At 34.9% G+C, this 21,621-nt stretch overlaps 1 protein-coding gene, 1 long non-coding RNA gene and 1 other non-coding gene across 4 annotated transcripts in view; 2 read left to right on the top strand and 1 right to left on the bottom strand.

The window, feature by feature from the left end:
- Nucleotides 1-21,621, bottom strand: part of PTPRQ (protein tyrosine phosphatase receptor type Q) — a 242,572-nt gene that overhangs the window by 4,887 nt on the left and 216,064 nt on the right. For both annotated transcript variants that reach the window (XM_081597131.1, XM_081597130.1), the window contains 5 exons: nt 16,662-16,738; nt 10,098-10,232; nt 9,537-9,662; nt 8,588-8,736; nt 5,020-5,155 (listed from right to left, as the gene is read on the bottom strand). In XM_081597131.1, the coding sequence (XP_081453257.1) occupies nt 5,020-5,155; nt 8,588-8,736; nt 9,537-9,662; nt 10,098-10,232; nt 16,662-16,738 (623 nt within the window). The remainder of the gene's footprint in view (nt 1-5,019; nt 5,156-8,587; nt 8,737-9,536; nt 9,663-10,097; nt 10,233-16,661; nt 16,739-21,621) is intronic.
- Nucleotides 1-21,621, top strand: part of LOC145547484 (uncharacterized) — a 68,593-nt gene that overhangs the window by 28,199 nt on the left and 18,773 nt on the right. The gene's annotated exons all lie outside the window — the stretch shown is intronic.
- On the top strand, nt 15,134-15,238 carry LOC145504044 (U6 spliceosomal RNA). The gene has a single exon (XR_014052036.1). It is a non-coding gene; the product is annotated as a U6 spliceosomal RNA (small nuclear RNA).

Below are 21,621 nucleotides of genomic sequence, written 5' to 3'. Positions count from 1 at the left end.
TGTTCCCTTTCAGCATTTAAGGGAATGCATATGGATGACAGTACCTAGTTTTACTTAGCCATTACATAATTAAAGTGGCTTTAAAAGATTCCTACAAAAAGACTTGAGATTAAAGATATTATTTATCAGCAAAATACAAACGAATGACAAGAAAATGGCAGGACTGACATTTTTCATACCCCTAGAATAACCATCTTATAGCCATACTATGAGGTGAAAACAAACAATGTAATCAGATTTCTCAGTGAGCTAGATCACTTAAAAAACTATAAATAATTTAAAATATATATTTTAAGACCATTATTGAAACAGTTATTTTCTGCTAAGTATGTATTTTATCTTCTGAAAATACCTAATGATAATATAAGTAAGTATTAGTCACTTTGTTGTTGTTCAGTCACTCAGTCGTGTCCAACTCTTTGTGACCCCGTGGACTGCAGCACGGCAGGCTTCCCTGTCCCTCACCATCTCCTGGAGCAAGTTTAAACTCATGTCTATCAAGTTGGTGATAACATCTGATCATCTCATCCTCTGTCGTCCCTTTCTCCACCCACCTTCAATCTTTCCCAGCGTCAGATTCTTTTCCAAGGAGTCAGTTCTTCACATCAAGTGGCCAAAGTATTGGAATTTCAGCTTCAGCATCAGTCCTTCCAATGAATATTCAGGATTGCTATCCTTTACAATTGACTCATTGGATCTCCTTGCTGTCCAGGCGACTTAAGAATCTTCTCCAGTACCACAGTTCAAAAAGCATCATTTCTTTGGCACTCAGCCTTTTTTACAATCCAATTCTCACATCCATCATGTGATGTGACTACTGGAAAATCCATAGCTTTGACTATATGGACCTTTGTTGGCAAAGTAATGCCTCTGCTTCTTTTTTTTTTTTTGAGATTCTTTTTTAAATTTATTTTTTTTAATTGAAGGATAATTGCTTTACAGACTTTCGTTGTTCTCTGTCAAACTTCAACATGAAGCAGCCATAGATATACATATAACCCTTCCCTCTTGAGCCTCCCTCCCATCTTCCTCCCCATCCCACCCCTCTAGGTTTTTACAGAGCCCCTGTTTGAGTTTCCTGAGGCATACAGCAAATTCCCATTGGCTATCTATTTTACATATGGTAATGTATATGCTGTCTAGGTTGGTCATAGCTTTTCTTCCAAGGAGCAAGCATTATCTTTTAATTTCATGGCTGCAGTCACCATCTGCAGTGATTTTGGAGCCCAAGAAAAGAAAGTCTGTCACTGTTTCCATTGTTTCCCTACCCATTTGCCATGAAAGGATGGGACTAGATGCCATGATCTTAGGTTTTTGAATGTTGACTTTTAAGTGAGCTTTTTCACTCTCCACTTTCACTTTGATCAAGAGGCTCTTTAGTTCTTCTTGGCTTTCTGCCATAAGGGTAGTGTCATCTGCATATCTGAGGATATTGATATTTCTCCCAACAATCTTGATTCCAGCTTGTGCTTCATCCAGCCTGGCATTTTGCGTGATGTACTCTGCATATAAGTTAAATAAGCAGAGTGACAATATACAGCCTTGAGGTACTCCTTTTCCTATTTGGAACCAGTCCATTGTTCCATGTCTGGTTCTAACTGCTGCTTCTTGACCTGCATACAGATTTCTCAGGTGGCAGGTAAGGTGGCCTGGTATTCCCATCTCTTGAAGAATTTTCTACAGTTTGTTGCTATCCACATGGTAAAAGGCTTTACTGTTGTCAATGAAGCACAAGTAGATGTTTTTCTGGAATTCTCTTGCTTTTTCTATGATCCAGTGGATGTTGGCAATTTGATCTCTGGTTCCTCTGCCTTTTCTAAATCCAGTTTGAACATCTGGAAGTTTTCAGTTCATGTACTGTTGAAGCCTGGCTTGGAGAATTTTGAGCATTACTTTACTAGCGTGTGAGATGAGTGCAATTGTGCGGTAGTTTGAATATTCTTTGGCATTGCCTTTCTTTGGGATTGAAATGAAGACTGACATTTTCCAGTCCTGTGGTCACTGCTGAGTTTTCCAAATTTTCTGGTATATTGAGTGTAGCACTTTCACAGCATCATCTTTCAGGATTTGAAATAGCTCAACTGGTATTTCATCACCTCCACTAGCTTTGTTCACAGTGATGCTTCCTAAGGCCCACTTGACTTCACATTCCAGGATGTCTAGCTCTAGGTGAGTGATCACACCATCATTGTTATCTGAGTCATTAAGATCTTTTTTGTATAGTTCTTCTGTGTATTCTTGCCACCTCTTCTTAATCTCTTCTACTTCTGTTAGGTCCATACCATTTCTGTCCTTTATTGTGCCCATCTTTGCGTGAAATGTTCCCTTGGTATCTCTCATTTTCTTGAAGAGATGTGTAGTCTTTACCATTCCATTGTTTTTCATCTATTTCTCTGTATTGTTCTCTTTGGAAGGCTTTCTTGTCTCTCCTTGCTATCCTTTGGAACTCTGCATTCAGTTGGGTATATCTTTTCTTTTCTCCTTTGGCTTTCACTTCTCTTCTCTTCTCAGCTATTTGTAAGGCCTCCTCAGGCAGCCATTTTGCCTTTTTGCATTTCTTTTTCTTAGGGATGGTTTTGATCACCACCTCCTGTATAATCTTACAAACCTCCATCCAATAGTTCTTCAGGCACCATGTCAATCAGATCTAATCCCTTGAATCTTTGTCACTTCCACTGTATAATCATAAAGGATTTGATTTAGGTTATACCTGAATGGTCTAGTGGTTTTCCCTACTTTCTTTAATTTAAGCCTGAATTTGGCAGTAAGGAGTTCATGATCTGAGCCACAGTCAGCTCCCAGTCTTATTTTTGCTGACTGTATTGAGCTTCTCCATCTTTGGCTGCAAAGAATATAGTCAATCTGATTTGGGTATTGACCATCTGGTGATGTCTGTGTACAGAGTAGTCTCTTGCGTTGTTGGAAGAGTGTGTTTGCTATGATCAGTGTGTTCTCTTAGCAAAACTGTGTTAGCCTTTGCGCTGCTTCATTTTTTACACCACGGCCAAACTTGCCTATTACTCCAGGTATCCCTGGACTTCCTACTTTTGCATTCCAGTCCTCAGTCATGTCCAGCTCTTTTCAACCCCATTGATCATAGCCTGCCAGGCTTCTCTATCCATGGAATTCTCCAGGCAAGAATACCAGAGTGGGTAGCCATTTCTTTCTCCAGGGGATCTTCCCAACCCAGGGATTGAACCCAGGTCTCCTGCATTGCAGGCATATTCTTTACGGACTGAGCCATGCCATCACTATTAGCAAGGTTGTCATAATTGCTTATTTGACCTTTACCTCATGGTTTTCAATTTATTTGTGTATACTTTATAATGTACATAATTGTTCAGTCTACATTTTTAAAATATATATGTATTTTTACATGTGTATGTGTTTGTCACGCAGTCATGTCTGACTCTTTGCCACCCCACAGACTGTTGTCTCCCAGGCTCCCCTGTCCTTGGGATTTCCCAGGCGAGAATACTGGAGTGGGTTGCCATTTCCTTCTTCGGTGAATCTTCCCCACCCAGGGATCAAACCTAGGTCTCCTGCATTGTAGACAGATTCTTTACCATCTGAGCCACCAGGGACGCCCAGAAATTGAATGCTGAAACTTTTCTCCTGAAAGTGATGTACATTTTGTAAAGTTTGGTTGTCTCTGATCTAGAGCCACATCTTCTTAAGAACATTAATGTTCCATGACATGGCATTATGTGTTTTGGGGTCAAAAGGGTTCAAGGATACCATAGATATATAAGTTTGGGAAATGTTGTTCACAAAGGCTCTGTATTTATAAATGTCAATGCATATTAGCATAGAGGCTCTAAGAAATTTCCCTGGTGTCTCAGACGGTAAAGTGTCTGCCTACAATGTGGGAGACCTGGGTTCAATCCCTGGGTTCGGAAGATCTCCTGGAGAAGGAAATGGCAACCCACTTCAGTACTCTTGCCTGGAAAGTCCCATGGAAGGAGGAACCTTGTAGGCTATAGTCCATGGGGTCGCAAAGAGTTGGACATTACTGAGCGACTTCACTTTTCTAAGAAATTTTCTCAAACTTATTTTAGCAAAGAGCCTGTCTTCTCCCACCTCTAACAGCTGTAAAGCCACTTATGTTTTCTAGCTGGTACCCTAGAAAATACCATTATAGACGATCTGCATATTTACTGTGAGAAAAATCTGTGTAGTATAAAAATATCAATCCAAACATATGAAAAGAATATCTTAGTATAATTAGATTGGGATTTGAATTTTGACCCAGACACTTATAACCTTTGAATATCATTTAAATTCTTGGAACATCTGCTTCCCTATTTGTAAAGAAGAGCTGGTAATACCTAGCCTATTGATTAGTTTCATTGGACCTGCTTTACAAATAAAGAATTAAATGAGATAATACATGTAAATGATCTAGTATAGTACTTGGAAACTACTAGACACTCAGCAGAGGGTTCTCAGTTTCATTACCATTATACCATGCAATTTCTTTTATGACAGAAATCTAGATTTTAAAAATACTTTTGCTTCAAAACCAAAACAACCAAACGAAAACTCCAAGATATTTGATAGTATTCTGTAACAAACATTATTAGTACTAATATGCAAAAGGGATAAATATGGACAAGTGAAATACATCGACCAACATCATAGTTAATATTTTAAACTTTTCCCAATTACAACTTCTAGCATGTTTACAAAAGAAATTAATTGGATTCATTTTCTGTGCTTCCCAAACACTAAAGACAAATCTCTTTTACGAATTATTTTCTACATGCCTATCAGCATAAACAAGTTAGGATGAGTCGTCAGTAATGGTGTTGAAGGATGACTGGAACATGGGCTTCAGGTCTCCTATAATCTCCATCAGTTGCCAGCCCCAAGCCCTCACCCCCACCCCAGAGGTTTATAACATAAGAAAAGAGTGTCTGCTTTGTAGCCATAGTCCATGTCTAACCAGATTGGTGCCACTAAGATCCTCCCAGGAAAAATTCTAGAGCTGACACTGCTTGCAGTTTTAGATTTTCTTACCAGGTTTTGTACCATACACATTCTTTCACTTCTCAGTTCAGCTACTAATCCATATATATCCACAAAATCATGATCATTTATATGTTGTGTTAAGTGGTCCAGAGCAATAAAAACTCCAGTTCTTCCAACTCCAGCACTGTAGGAAGAGTGAAATTACATGCAAGTTATTCAGCAAAATGGTTGTTCATGTGGATGGTGATGAAGAAGATAAACTCTAGTAGCGATAAACTCTGGTTGCAATAAACTACATATAGTTTTTCTTATTTGGAAGTGGATTTTCTTTGGAGTTTCTTTGTGCTTATGTTGTTCCCAAGACTGTTTAGAAGGAGCAAGATGATTATCTTAACAAGCTATCAAATATTGGAATTTTTTTTAAAACCAGTTGAACTTTTCATCTTCTTTCATAATGTTTTAAGAGGTGTATTTGGAGAAGTACAGGAAATATTTTAAAAACTCACTGAAAAGTCTTAACACCAGAAACTTTGAATATATTTTTGGTTGCCAGTAGGGATGCTAAACATGGAAAATGTCAACTGTTTAGCCCAGATAACACTTCTTCTACATCATATTGGTAAATAGACTCTCATGTGTTCTTTTCACTTTCCCTAGAATTTCCTTTTCCTTCCATAGATAATGACATTGGAAAGCTGTTTCCTTTTAAGAATTTAGTTTAATACTGAAGGACAGTATGTGCTCCATATAAACTGTTAATTGGTAAACCTGACAAGATTTATTCAGAAGTTCCAATTAGAAAGACAAGACTCCTAAGTACTTAAATTAATATAGGAAGTAAATCTGAAAAAAAGGCATTTGAAAGGTCACCTAGTCTTACAAATGTCACTTTGAAAAATATGAAACAATACAGAAACTACTTCTGTAGGTAAAGAATAGTTGAATGTGTACATTGCTTGTGAGTCAACCTAAGAAATAGCATTACAACATAACTCTGAACATGATAATGCATATATATGCCCCAGCAGAGTAATCAATCATTACATTGTTCAGTATACTTTGAGTGTCAGACCTGCCCTAGGCATCTGGGGTACAGGAGCGAACCACACAAAGTCTCCAATACTTATGGAGCTTAGATTCTAGAGGAGGGAGGATGGGAGAGAGTCCACACAAAAAATAAACATGCATAAGGAATGCCCAGTGGCGATAAGTGCTATGTGTGTGTGCTCAGTCATGTCCGACTCTTTGCAGCTCCATGGACTGTAGCCTGTCAGGCTCCTCTGGCCATGAAATTTTCCAAGCAAGAATACTGGAATGGGCTGCCATTTCTTTACCACTTGCGTCACCTGGGATGCCCAATAAGTGCTATGGTGAAAGATACAAATTAAGGAGATAGAAGGTGACAGGGTAGGACAGGGTCATCAGAGAAAGATTCTCTGACAATGAAACTTGAATAGGGTTAGAAGTGCGCCATGTGGGTACACGGGAGAGGAGCATTACGGCCAGAAGGTGTGGGAAGAGAACAGATCCGAGTCGGGGGGTGTTCTCATGTTCAAAGAAAAGCATGGAGACCAGGGTAGGGCGAGTGTGTGGAGAGGTGATGGGGGACAGGGATCAGAGTATTTGCTATTGGATTGGATGCAGAATGTGAGAGGAAATGGAGAGTTGAGGGTGAGTCCAGGGTTTCTGGGCCAAGCAGAATGGATTGCTCTTGACCAAGATGGGATGAGAAGGAGTGAGTTTGGAGATGGGTCCAAACATTCTGTTTTGGACACATTACATTTTCAGAATATTGTGGTCATTTTATTAATAGGTTGTCATGTTGAACTGGAAGCTAAATGTATAGGTCAAAAGCTAAGGTGAGAAGTTGGGGTTGGAGATGATCATTTAGAAGAAAGTTTTAAAATGATACTTAAAGATTATTAATATAAGCATACTTTTTTCTTCTTTTTCATCTATTAAGTCACAAAGGATGAGGCTACTCTTTTTGAGTCTAGAAGAGAGAAGGTACTTTACCTTTCTAGTAAATTTTTTAAATCCACGATTATAATCCAGTGGCAGTGTATATGTAAAATAGGGAGACATTACAGGCAGCTTACTATGCACTTTAATCACCAATAATGCCAGTTTAAAATCAATCAGTGACTTTAAAAGCAAAATGTTACTGTATTTATACTATATACCAGTCTGTTAAAAATTTTATGTGTATGGAGAGTATATGGAATTGGGAGGGTAAGAATGAGGCTTTTACTTTTCATTTTATATGTTTTTAAATGTGAAAACATATCTCATAATGAGGACGCTTGTATGTATTACTCATACAATTTAAAAAATCTAAAATATTCCTGGAAAATGTAGACTCATTTAAATTATGTGTTGAGTTTCTTCATCTAAATAAAAACTGGATGGATTAATATTTTCTTAAATATTAACTACATTAATTATAGTATATCCCCATTGGAAGAATTATCCATCAATTGATTTTGGAGTTACTATAATTAATAATTACTCTATTAATGTGGTTAAAAATCATTACTTAAATGTTTATTGTAGCAAAAGATACATGACAAAATTTACCATTTTAACTGTGTTTAAATGCACAGCTTAGTGGCATTAAGCACATTCACAGTCTTATGCAACCATCACCAATATCTGTTTCTAGACTACTTTCATAATCCCAAACAGAATCTCTATACCCATTAAACAGTAACTCTCAATTTCTCTAAGTCCCTGGAAACCACATTTCTACTTTCTGGCTCTATGAATTTACCCCTTTTTTAGGTACCTCATGTAAGCAGAATCATAAAACAGTATCATTATTCACTTTTTCTCTTAAACTACAACTGTTGAAGAGACTCATGCTGAGATTAATTTAGATATAACATGTTAGAAAGCATAAATCATATCAGTATGTCCAGAACTCTGAATTTTAAACAGTTGTGAGCTTTATTTATTTTTGAGGGGGAGTATTGGTGTTTCAGTGGTATAAAATACCAATAAAAATAAAAGTGAAAACCTTAATTTATTCTATTTATCATGTTCAAAGAGCTAGGTCAAAGAGAGATATTGGAATAGCTTGCAAACATTTGGAATCATGCTTGGGTTGGTCACTTAATTTGATCTTTATTTTAAAGTTCATTTTCTTTATTCTTTGTAACTCAAATCTCGGAAGTTGTTTCTACAAAAAAGTTTAAGTTATTATAGTAGACTAATCTCAATTGAAATAATGAAGGATCAAAAGTTTATTCATAAAACTCAAAAGATTCTACACACCCAGACTCATTCACATCAGTAGTGGGCTACAATTTTTTATATATTTTAAGGGTTTTGAGAGGTATAAATCCAGTAAAGATTTCATAAAAATTCCTGTAGCAGGATATATATTTTGTCTTCCTTTTAGACACAGTCATTACTCATTTTATCTCTGCCATATAACCTTTTATAAAACTACATCTTGATTTGTTATAACCAGTAAAATATCTGAAAACTGAAAGCTGGATTGAATCTACATTAATATTCTACTAGAAAATCAATAGTGTCACGATAACATAAAGGTCACACTGAGTTTCAATCCCATTTCTAGTATTTCATAAAAGGCTCGGAAAATCTTTCTTACCTACAGTGGACAATCATGGGTGTGGTGACATGCGCTCTGCTTGCTCGAACCAGCTGCACAAAGTGAACCAGAGGGGCGCTGTTTTCAGGAACCCCGTGCTCAGGCCAAGCGGTAAAGTTACACTGTCGAATGGTCATGCAATCCCCGTGCTAGACAGAATGACATGTTAAAGAAACATGATAAAGTTATTTAAGCATCACAGTGAAGTCTGAATGTAGCTGACTTCCCACGTTTTCAAGGTGATCTTTTAAAATGACAGTTTACAAAACAAAGAAACTGTGGTTTCTTGATTTCCTATAAGAGAAGTCTTCTGCTATTGCTACACTACAGAAAATTGCCTTTGTATGAATGCAAACAGTGAGCATGATTGTTGCAAATAACATTTTGTAACACGAGACTAGTAGATTTTGAACAGTTTTGACCTAACAAATAAACAGGCTCACAAATTATTCAAAACACTGGTATTGAGTATCTGATAATGCCAGAAAGTATAAAGATCCTTATATCATTTTCTATGTGTATATGTATTTACATATTAAAGGTGGGATCTAAATGTTATTGATTCTGTATTCGTTCTGGATTAAATAGAAAATCCAACAATTAAGATATACATAGAGACACGTGATTTCAGAAATTCCTGTTTTAAATAAAATTTTACAGTTTCTTCATAAAATAAGATAAACCTAGTGATCTAGTTGTTTCCTGTTTCTTTCCTTGTTTATCTAAGAATTTGATATTAATTAGTTAATATAAACTTTAAGTAATTTGGAATTAAACACAATGACATAGATATTGAAGGCAAATGCCAATTCAAAATTTCTATTTTGAAGATAATAGAAAAGCATTACTGAATATACAGGAATATGTCTAGAAATTAATTTTACTTTAGACATTTAGAACATTCATATTTTTTATCCTGTTTGACTTCCCCTCCTCATCTTTTTTTTACCCTTTCAATTTTCAGATCTCTGATGGTCCAGTCTATCTGAACATCCTCCATTAGTTTTGTAATCACTATATCTCCAAAGACAGTAACTGGTTTGTTGTCCTCTGGCCAATATTGATGACATCTGATCTGTAGTCAAGAGAAAATTCACCAGTTATAAGAACCAGTATATATATGTGCATATATATATATAGTTCAAAGTTATTGCTACTAAGGTACAACTGCCTTATACATGCCCAAGTCATTGATATGTCAGAGTATTAGCTAAAATTGTCACACATGTGCTAAGTCACTTCAGTCGTGTCTGACTCTTTGCAGCACCATGAACTGTAGCCCACCAGGCTCCTCTGTCCAAGGGATTCTCCAGGCAAGAATACTGGAGTGGGTTGCCATCCCCTCCTCCAGGGGATCTTCCTGATCCAGGGATTAGACTCTCATCTCCTGCATCTCCTGCTTTAGGAGGCATGTTCTTTACCACTAGTGCTACCTGAGAAGCCCAACATCACACATAAATTAACACAAATGTAAACTAAGGTTTTGCGAAAAGCTTTTCAAATAACTTACCCGCCCTTTTTCAAAACACTGTGTTAGCATTACTAATGTTTTTGCTCTGGTTTCCCACACCATTCTCCAAAAGTCCCCAACTGTTCCTGGTAATGGACCTTGAGTAGCAATAAATTCATTTGGACATAAGTAGCCCTAGAATGATATAATTACAACATTGCATCAATGTTTACATATATATATAATATTTTTAAGTTTTTGAGACATATGAAAAACATACTAGTTGTAAGATAATCTAATATTCTAAAATAGTGCATATTTTTGAATGCTAAAAGATACTCAAAATTTCCAACATTAATTTTAACCTCATAATGTAATATACAACTAGCTGTTCTTAAAGTTTATTTCTAACTTTGAATAAAATAGTAAGGCTAAATAATAATAATACCATATTATGGCAGACAATATGTTAAACATCTTTCAATTAATCTATTTCTGATGAAAACCTTATGAATTAGTACTATTATTATCCTCATTTTACAGATGAAGATGGAAGCTAAGAAATCTGAATTTCCTCAAGGTCTCACAGTAAGATAGTCTGGATCCAGAGCCAGCTGTCTTACCCACTCCACTAGCTATTGTTATAAATTTAAAGAATGTACAGATGTTTTCATATAACCCTGCAAGAAATTATCTACATAAATGATGATATTGGTAATTATTCTCCAGTGCTTAAAACCAAGAGTAATGTGGAGATAATAAGAAGATTCATTTAACTATTGTAGAACCTGAGATTTGTCTCAACCCTGTTATGACAGCTCTTGCACATTTTATCAAGTTGTTCTAAAACTCGGTCTATTCACCTGGACTGTAAGCATGCCACGTGAGTAGCATCTGTGGATTTTTCTTAAAGTTTATGTATAAATTTTTAAAAAGTGATGGAATTACATCTATTTCAAACATCAAAATATTTTGAGGAATGAGGTTTAAGGGTGAATTTTATTTTTAAATTGAATTATCTCAGTAGCCGGAGAATATAGTATTACACAGAATAGTATACATTTTAAAGTTCAAGTGGTCTTAAAATCTAATCCAACCAGCTTATTTTACTTTAAAGAATGATGAGCCACTTTAGGTGATTTTTCCCAAATCACAGTGCTAGTCAGTGACAGTTTCTGGAACAAAACCTTCAGTCTCCTAAAAACAAACAAACAAAAACTATGTGCTAAAGCATTTCTGTGTTTCCAGTCTCAGTTGAAATACTTGAGTATGTAATTATTTACATTGTAAAGGGTTGTTTGTTTGTTATTTTTTTTAGGTTAAATAGTACTATACAATCAATGTAGAATGTTAGGAAAATTCAGAAATATATATTAAAAAATGTGGTGTTCATCTGTAATCTCACTATCCCGAATGAAGTACTGTTAATATTTTAATTTCTTTACAGCTTTTAAAATGCACATCCAAATAATATTTAGGAGTGCTTACTGTGTGCCAGGCACTATTCTAGGAACTGAGGATTCATCATTGACTAAAATTCCTACCCTGATTTGTCATATATTCTAGTTAAGGGAAATAGACATTAAATCTGTTAACAGGTCTATTAAATGAGCAATTTACATAGCTTTTTTAAAGTGATAATGCTATGAGAGAGAATTTCAGAAAGCAGGGTGTTCAGAAAATGCTCATTGGTGAAATCTGAGGAAAAACTTGAAGCAGAAGAATGTTGTAGGAACTGCAAGCGGGGACAGTAACAGAAGGTGACATTGGAGAGAACAAGAGAGGGAAGGCAGCAGTGCCGTAGGCCCTGGAGCAGGTAATTACAAGAGTTTGGTTTTCACTCTGGATGATACAGAAAGCCATTGAAAGATTCTGAACATATATACAGTGTGTTTAATAGTTTTACTCTAGTTTCTATACAACAAGCTGATAGTGGTATAAAAAGGGAAAGGAGGGAGAGTAGTTAGAATATTGCAACAATTCAACCAAGGAATGCAGTTTGGGTGACAGGAATGGGCATTGTGATAAGTAATAAAATCTGGTGTATTTTGAAGACAGAGCCAAGAGAATTTGCTTATGGATTGGATACTGGGTATAAGAAAGATAGGAGTCAGTAACGATTCCAAATAAAGATGGGGAAAAAAAAAAAACTTCAGTATGAGCATATTTTAAAATTTGTTTAATTGAAGTATAATTGATTTACAATGTTGTGTTTCTGGTGTAAAGCAAAGTGATTCAGTTATACATATATAATATATATTCTTTTTCATATTCTTTTCCATTACAGTTTATTGCAGTTTATGGAAAATCATTCCCTGTGCTATGCAGTAGAGTTTGTTTATTTATATAGTACATTGTATCTGCTAATCTCAAAGCCCTAATTTATCCCTCCCCACCCACTTTCCCCTTAGATAACCATAAATTTAAATTTGTTTTCTATGTGTGTGGGTCTATTTCTGTTTTGTAAATAAGTTCATTTGTATCATATTTTAGGTTACACATGTAAGTGATATCACATGGTATTTCTCTTTCCGTTTCTGACAAATTTTACTTAGTGTGACAATCTCTAGGTCCATCCATGTTGCTACAAATATCATTATTTCATTCTTTTTTACGGCCAATATTCTGTGTGTACTCATACATACACACATATATACCATATATGTAATATATATATACACACTCACCACATCTCCTTTATCCATTCCTCTATTAGTGGACAGTTTGGTTGCTTCCATGTCTTGGCTATTGTAAATAGTGCTGCTATGAACACTGGGGTGCATTTATCCTTTCAAATTCTAGTTTTCTCCAGATACAATCTCAAGAGTGGGATTTCTGGATCATAAGGTAACTCTCATTTTAGTGTCTTAAGGAGGCTCCATACTGTTTTCCATACTGGCTGTACTAATTTACATTCCCACCAACAGTGTATGTAGGTAGTTTCTTTTTCCCCACACCTAGCATAAGCAGACTTAAAAGGAAAATCGAGAATTCACAATAGACATAGTAAACTTGAAATCCCATTTGGATATTCAAGTGGAAATGTCATCAATGCAATTGGGTATATGAGTTTGGAGTTCAGAAAGAAGTCCAAACTATAGACATAATTTTAAAGTAGTCGGCAAATAGATCTTACTTAAAATCACAAGAATGGTTGAGATCATCAAGGAAATGAGTTTGAAAAGCAGCAGCAAATTCAAGGAATGGGCTCTAGATAATTTCAGTGTTTGGTAGTCAAGGAGATAAGAAAGAACCAAAGAGACTGAGATGAAAGAGTCAAAGCCATAGATGGAAAATCAAGAGAATGTTGTCCTAGAAGCCAAGTGAAGAAAGTGTCTTAAGGATGAGGACAATGAAGTGTAATTTATCAATTTTTAAAATATTTCTCCTAGTCATTTGCATTTCCCTATTTCAGGGATTAAACATCCTTTGGTACTATAATCTTCTATCAGTGTAGACCAAATCTGATGTTTCTGATATGATTATGGCTTATATGTATCATAGCCTTTAATCTTCAGTCTAACTATGGTAAAAGCTATCCTCCAAGTGAAGTAATTTCAGACATCTTAGGTTGACAGGGAAGATAATTTGGGTTAGTGGGTTGGAGTCTTCCTCTTGTCCCATTACATAATGTTCGCTCTCTTGAAAACATTTCTAAACTCACTTGTAGAATTATTAGCTATTTACAAGGATGCAGTATTTATTTTCCTCTCTACCTCTCTCCCATGGTCCATCCTTAATCAAAAATTTCCAGCTTCCCGTTGAGTCCTAGCTTTAGAAGTATAATTCCCAAGAACAGCCAAGGCCCGAGAGGTAAACATATAGTAATCTAATTACAGATCCTGGCCTGGTGTTTCCTAGTCTCAAAGCACATACTTCAGACCACCTACTGGTATTCCCTTTTCCCTTCAGATTTCACTTTTTCCCCTCATCTGAACACTTATTTTGCTTTCTTCTCTTGCTCTATAGTTCTTCTCCCTTTTCCTCTAGCATCCAAAGAAATAGGAATCTAGAGTCCATTTGTAGATGGCCTCTCTCTTTGGCTCCTGGATCAAGTGTTCATCACATGGAGGTGCCATGGAGGAAAACTGGAGAGTGGGGAGAAACTGAGGTGTCCTTCATTCTGAGAAGTCTTTACTGTCTGTGAAGTGAAGACTGCCTAAACTTGGGAATGGAAAAGTGAGAGGCCACAACAGTATTATGAGTTTATTTCCATCTTTTCCTGACATCACAGACAAAGGAGATTGCCCTGAAAGAAAAGCAATAAATATACTGCCCACTTTGATACTGAAACTTCCCTTAATGTAAAGTGCTTTCCATGTGCACCTGCTTACTATGCAGCTCAGTAAGGATGATGCATATCATTACATATGGGTCATAGTGACTTTGTTGTAAGGTTTATTATATTACAACATCACTTGACCACAGAAGAATGTGTATATTCCTTATATATTCAGACTTAGTTTATTGTTCATTCTGCATTATCTTCTTCTTATGATTGCCTCCTGACAACTTACAATATTTAGAGGGAACACTGGGAGTTAATTAGTATTCCTTTGTTTATGTAATCTGTGTGGTTCAGTTATACCTCCTAAAACTGTCTGGTAGCCTTCCTAATCATGTTCATATCCTATACTGTCATCCTGTAGCTAGTTGAACCTTTTAGGCTATGAGGTATTCATTTGTGTCTACTTAATTGGTAGATAAGACTCAATATATAATTGTCATTTTGGAGTAATTACTAACCAAAGTAAAATTTAGAATGAATGAAATTCTTTTCCCTCTTAACAGAGGCTTGTGGGGAGTGGGACATAGGACAGGTTATGTTTGATGTTGGGGAAAGGATGGAGCAATATATAAGCAGAGCCCCAGTGAGACCAGATGAAATGGCAGGCCTAGGTGAGAAGATGATGAATAAGAAAAAAATTTTTTAAAAATGGGTGTATGGGCAGTAAAGGAAAGCTTCAGATATCTGTAGAGTCAAAATGAGAACCATGATTAACCTTGCTACCTATTAGAATTGAAGTCAGTGGTGAAGATTCAAGGGTACACATCTTGTTTTTAAAAAACTGTATGTGCTTGCTTCGGCAGTACATATACTATAAGCGAGCACGTACACTAAACTTGGAAAGATACACAGAAGATTAGCATGGGCACTGCACAAAGATGACAGGCAAATTCATGAAGTGTTCCGTATTTATATTTGATCAAATTATGTATACAATCCTTTCTAGAAGAGGTGGCTTATTAACAGGGAAGAAGATTGCTATATTATAGTTCTAAGAATTAGGTAGGAATTAGCGTTAGGTATTTTAGGTTTTCTTTTTCATAATATCAAAGATACAGCCATCAGTGGGGTATTTTAGAATTCCAGGGACATCAGGAAGGAGTATCAGTCATCAGTTTTTTTTTTCTTTTAACAATAAAACATCTTCAAAGTTTTTGCCTCAATGTCTTGCCCAGGCCTGCCATTTCATTTGGTCGTACTGGGGCTCTGCTTATGTGTTGCTCCATCCTTTCCTTTCCCCATCTAGAGAAGAGTTCATTTTCTTAATTCAAACTAGTTAAATATCCTGGATGAAACAAGTCACTGATTTGCCTATTACCTTTTAGAAAAGTTGTCATTCTGTTAGAATACTGTACTTATTATTAATCTGAATTTCCGTTGACTATGTTTTAGTGTATTTATACATGGTGAACTCAGTTTCTGAAATTAAGCTTTTTATTTGCAATTTTCTAAAAACAAACCACAACTGTATGTTTGAGTAGTTTAGAGATAGAATCATCTGCCTTAGGGAGGAAGTAGGTGAGTCAGTGCCAAGAGAGGCTAATCTCTAATTATGAATAATTTTTCAGAAAGATTTTCTAAGTGACTGGATTAAATAACCATAGGAGCAATTCCTCCTCTGAGATTTCATGGTTGTGTCAACCCAAGTGGAGGTCTTGGGTGCATATAAGGTTTCTGTGTACCTAAGATAGTGGTGAGCATTGAGAGACCAGTTAAGAGTCACAGAGAAAGAGCTCCTTGGAACACTCTGGTTATATTCCATTTTCGATCCTATGTAGAAAGCATTTATTATCTGTGCTGTGCAGCATAGTATATTAAGCCTATCACAGTTCACCCCACATTGGTTCACTTAAGATATGTTTATTGAGTGGCTGCAAAAGAGTACACATTCTCTAAGTAGCTGAGGGTGGAAAGAACACGACATCATAGCCCCCTTGAAGGACTGAAAATCTCGAAGGGAAGCAGAGCACAATGGGTTTTTATATTATATAGACATGACTATCCATTTGACTGATGCTCTTTGAAAAATTGGCCCACTTCATTGTATAGAGAGGATCTTCTGACAAACACAGGAAACAGTGGAAAGTCCAGGGGATATGCAGTTTGAAGTTGTGCATCTGCTGCTTATTAGTGAAATGATTGTTGGGTAAATTATAATCTCTATTTGGAACTTCCATTTCCCCAAGTATAAAACATGGTATACCTAATGTTGTAAGGAACTGGTACATTAAATCTATGGAGGTTATAATGAATTTCTTGTTTTCAGTAGTTGGAAGAGTAACATTATTGCAGTATTTATGTTTTATTTAAAAAATGTATATAAAATAGCAACTTACAGAAACATAGCTGGCATTAATATAATCTGATCCTGGAATACTAGCATCAGCTATCAGCTTCACTCTGTTATTGTTATCTAGAAGGAAAGATAAGATATTAATACTAATTTACTTTTTAAATTACCATTACTTTTTTCTATAAAATACAAAGAAGTTTGTGATATAACATTCGAGAATTACAGATGGCTGTAAAATTTTAAAGTAGAAGTTCCCTCTTATTCCATATTTCCACAACCTAAAGACAATGACTGTTAATATGTTCTCATATTTATTTCCAGGAAGTTCTATACATAGTCATATAAAATTAACCACAAATGGAGTGCTGGTCCCTCTATTCTGCAAAAAAATTTTATTTAGCCATATCTTTCCATATTAGTGCAAATAACCATATCTATTGGGTTGGCCATAAAGTTTGCTCAAATTTTTTCGTAACATGTTACGGAAAAGCCTGAACAAATACCTTTACTGACCTAATAGTTCATTACTTTAAAAGGCTGTATAGTATTTCATTGTATGAATATAACATACTTATTCAGCTCTTCAGGATGACTGAAAATCATATCATTTTGTTATTATAAAATGCTGAATAAAGAACTGAAATTTTGTATATATGTTGGAGTCTATTTGTAGAATACATTACCAGCAGTAAAATTCCCAAATCATATTGTACTTCTCAAATTTTGCAAGATTGATAAATTGTTTTCAAATTATATCAGTTCACTCTGAACAAAAGTGTTTGAACAGTTGGAACAATTGTTTCTTCTCACTTTCACTACCATGAGATACTATTCAACATTTTAATTTATGACCTTCTGAGAGACACAAATTGATTTATCTTAGTATTTATTTTGATTGCCTAACTATGAGTGAAATTGAGCTTCTTTGCTTGCATATTAGCCATTTTAAATATCTTTTCTATAATTGCCTTTTCATATTATACTATTTTTTATTTTTTAAAATATTTTATACTAAAAATGTTACATGTATTGAAATTTTTTTGGTTTGTCATTTGTCTTTGACTCATTCAATTTATCTGTTAGCTATCTTGCCATACATAAAATTTATATATATTGTAATCAAAGTTCTCATTTTTCACTGTGGCTTTCTGTGTGATACATACAAAAGTCTTTGTCACACCAATATTCTTATCTTCACAGATTCATTCATAATGTCTTCCAGAGCTTTAATAGTTTTTATTGCTTTTGTTTTAAATATTTTGATTTTTGATCCATTGGGCTTCTTTTATTTGGAGACAGAATGAGTGGAAATCTATGTTTTATTATTTGTTGCCATTTAGAACAATAAATAGTGCATCCTTACCCCCTTATTCAAAATACCACTTTATCATACACTAGTTTTCTCTGTGTTTAGGTCTATTTCTGGAGCTCTTTCTTTAATTTAGATGCCTATTCTTCCTTTCACACCAAACTTTGAATTACTGTTATTTAGACTATTTTACAGTCCAGCAAAATTAGACAACCCTTTTCCCATTATTTTTCTTCAAAGTATCAAAAAATATTTTTCCCTGAGAATTTTTGCCAAATTGGTATTACAGTTGAAATGTCCAGTGCTAATTTTCACTAGATAAGGAAATGATACAAAGTTATCTATTACTAAATTCTTTTGAAGTTTTAAAACAAATTTTCCTGGGAAGGCATTGAGTAGTGGAGCAAAAATGGGTAAGTGGGTTTGAGTGGGAATTCCAGATGATCTATCTGGCATTTTTGGCCTTGGGTGAATTGCTTCACTTCTCTGTTTCTTTGTTATCTCAGCTACAACATATAGTTATAATATTTATTTTGTAGAGTCCTCCGAGGAAAACATATGAAAGTTTACAAAACTTATAGCTCTGTATGGAACACAAAACACGTTCTCAAGTTCTTAAAATTAAGCATATGTTATATGTTAAATGACTTTGCTGTATCATTAAGTATAATGACCCAACCAATGTGTTTGAATCTAAAGGGGGATCATTCAAGCAGATTTCGTGAACCATTTATGTCCCGAAGATTTTGAATTTGGTATGATGTGCCAATTTTAATGACGTTGTGTCCAGTCATGTAACTAAGAAAGGGAAGCCATCAAGTTTCCAGTCACTCAATATCTGAGTGAACTGTCCGAGTCAACTGAACTGTCTGAGTCAACAGCAAGCTAAACTTTTCTTCATGGTGTTGGAACACTTCTCAAGGTCATAGTGTCCTGTCAAACAGAGATTTGGAAATCTCTTCTGCACGCATTTGCTGCTAATTCTAGTATCTTAAAGCCCTGTAAGCTAATATGTTCTAAAATGCACTGTGATATTTGAAATCTTTCTTTCTACATTACTCAGGGGAAACAATGAATCTCACTTAGCTGGCTCAAGCTAGAGTTCAGACTCTACTAAAATGAATTCATTCTCTATGGGAGAAAAAAAAAACATTTCTTCAGCTTTATGGCTTCTCTGCAAACACAATGAGAGAATATATTAGTTTAAATATTGCATTTTCTTATTCCGTGTGTGTGTGTGTATGTGTGTGTGTCAGGTTGGGGTGGGGAGGGAGCTGGGAACATATGGGTCAGTTTGCCTGTATGAGCGGATGTGAGTTTACAGCTTGTCTTCCAACCCAGATTAGGGAAATGGGTTTGTTATCTCCAGACCATAGACCCTAAGGGCCTGTAACTAAATTTTAGTCACCCAGAAACTTAGAGGCTTTTAAGAGTAAGCAATTTACTGACTACTAACAATCGTAAGAACTAATATTGATTGAGAGCTTCCTGTGTTCTATATTAGGCAAAGTAATTTACATGCTTATTTTATCTAATCCTTAAAGTTATGAGGTCGACATTACTAAATAATATCCAGTAACTGAAGTAGTTGTTAGGTAAACAGAAATGTAATCCAGGAAGTTTGATTAGAGCCCACGTTTTTAGTCATTTTACTATACAGCAGGTAGTATGTACTAGTTGAATTAATAAATTCTTAATAAAATTATTGAAAAGTATAAAATTATGCCTAATAAAATTATTTCTTATAGACCCTCCAGTTCTTTAAGATGACAGTTAAGAAAAAACTTTACCCCCAAAACCCATTAAAGGATATTGGATGTGGATGTAGTATATTATTTGAAAAATGACTAAGTTTTCTGTACTGAAATCAAGAAAAAACAGAAAACAATTGGATATTATCCATTTGACTCTAGCAAAGGTGGAAAAAAATGTATGCAATGTTTATGATATTCCCAAACATCCTTGATTTACAGTTATTTATTGTCTTAGCAATCACTAGTTATTTTTGTCTTAGCCTCAGATATTGGGATTGTCTTACTCCTCAGTTCTCCTTATATTAGGGATATGTATGTAGTTATGTTCTCCTTATGCTGTAAGTGCTAGCAAGCTAGCACTGTATGACTTTAATGGCCATTATGTGAACCTAGAAAATAAGGCGCTGAAATCTTAATAACAAAAGATCAAAATGTTACATATAAAAAATCTCACATATCAAATTTTTATATATTTAAAGTCAGATATGCTTCAATCTTTGGAAATAAGCTAGATATGTTTTATTTACTTATATATAATGATATACAGTGATATACATTACTTCAACCGCATACACTACTGTAAATAAACATTAAATATTCCATAGTAACTGTCCTTCAATCAGACTATAGTATTTATTTTCACAGAATATCATTAAGCATGAAGCAGAGAATCTGAAGGAAATTTATATATGGATGAATATAAAAACCTGAGACTTTCTGTATCTCTTAAACTTAGGATGTATCCCACCCAGGTTAACTCTCTGAAAGGGAAAACAAAAAGACTTATTAAGAAAGGTCATGCCAGAGGAATTTAGAGATGTAATACTAACATTCCTTATTTCCTACAAAGATGCCTTATTTGTCAACTTACTCTTAGAGTCATTTACCTATGATTTGTTTTGTTCCGGAAAGGATTTTAAGTGATTAAAGCTATTTGTATTTTCATCCTTTTCTAATTCTTGGGAATTAACAGATTCCATTAGGTTACTGACTTCTAGATCATGTTTCCCTAAATTTGTTTACTTCATGCCTCAGTTATCCTCTAGTTCTAGAATAACATAATATGTTCCATTTTTTTGGGGGGGGGCTATCCATATCCTTATGATTTTACCTTCTGTGATTACATATTTCTCAAAGTCTGTGTCTTTCTAGACAGAAGAGTTCAATTTTTATATGTATGGAATTTTCCCCAATACAGTTTTGAAAAGGCATAGAACATAGAAAAAAATATATACACTAACTCTAAAATTAGGAATATTTTAAAACTCTAGACTTTGAAACAATATTGACAACACTTCAGAACTTAACATATCACTTTTTAATTTCATAATATAAAAATGTATTGAATCAGAATATACTTAGTAGGATAATATGTTGAAAAATATAGCAAACACAGCTATCATTTAAAGAGGAATGCTGTGTTTTTTCTTTCACATTACTGCTAATTCTTATATCAATAATATGGTTTCTTTTTTTCTCATCAGTATACACATTCATTTTAATGACATTTAAGGACATAATAACAGTGTAGCATGTACTACGGTTTCTTACTGATTGAAAAATGTTGACTGTGGTAAAGCACAAGCCTGCCTCCTTTGTAAAAACCAACCCTGGTAATCATACATTTACTCTGATCTTCAACAAATATTTTGCAATGCACTTTTTTATATTCCTTTACAAAGCACTGCCATGCTCTTAAGGAAACTAATGCACACAGTTACACATGAACTTTCTCTTTTCATTTGAGAACTAGGTCTATAGGAAGATATTAGAGAGGTTTGTTCCTTGGGTTAAATTACAAAGCTCAGAAAGTACCAGGGCTACAGTTTCTTACACCTGCATGAATAAACCTTGTGTGAACAAGCTGAAACCCATGTACATTAACTTTAGTCAATATTAACAAAGTCAAAGAGATACAATTTATAAGTTGCTGCTAATAA

This window comes from Giraffa tippelskirchi, chromosome 4, assembly GCF_054371585.1.
Source record: "Giraffa tippelskirchi isolate mGirTip1 chromosome 4, T2T-mGirTip1v1.2.pri, whole genome shotgun sequence".
NCBI lineage: Eukaryota > Metazoa > Chordata > Mammalia > Artiodactyla > Giraffidae > Giraffa > Giraffa tippelskirchi.
This window is presented reverse-complemented; position numbering and strand designations above follow the sequence as displayed.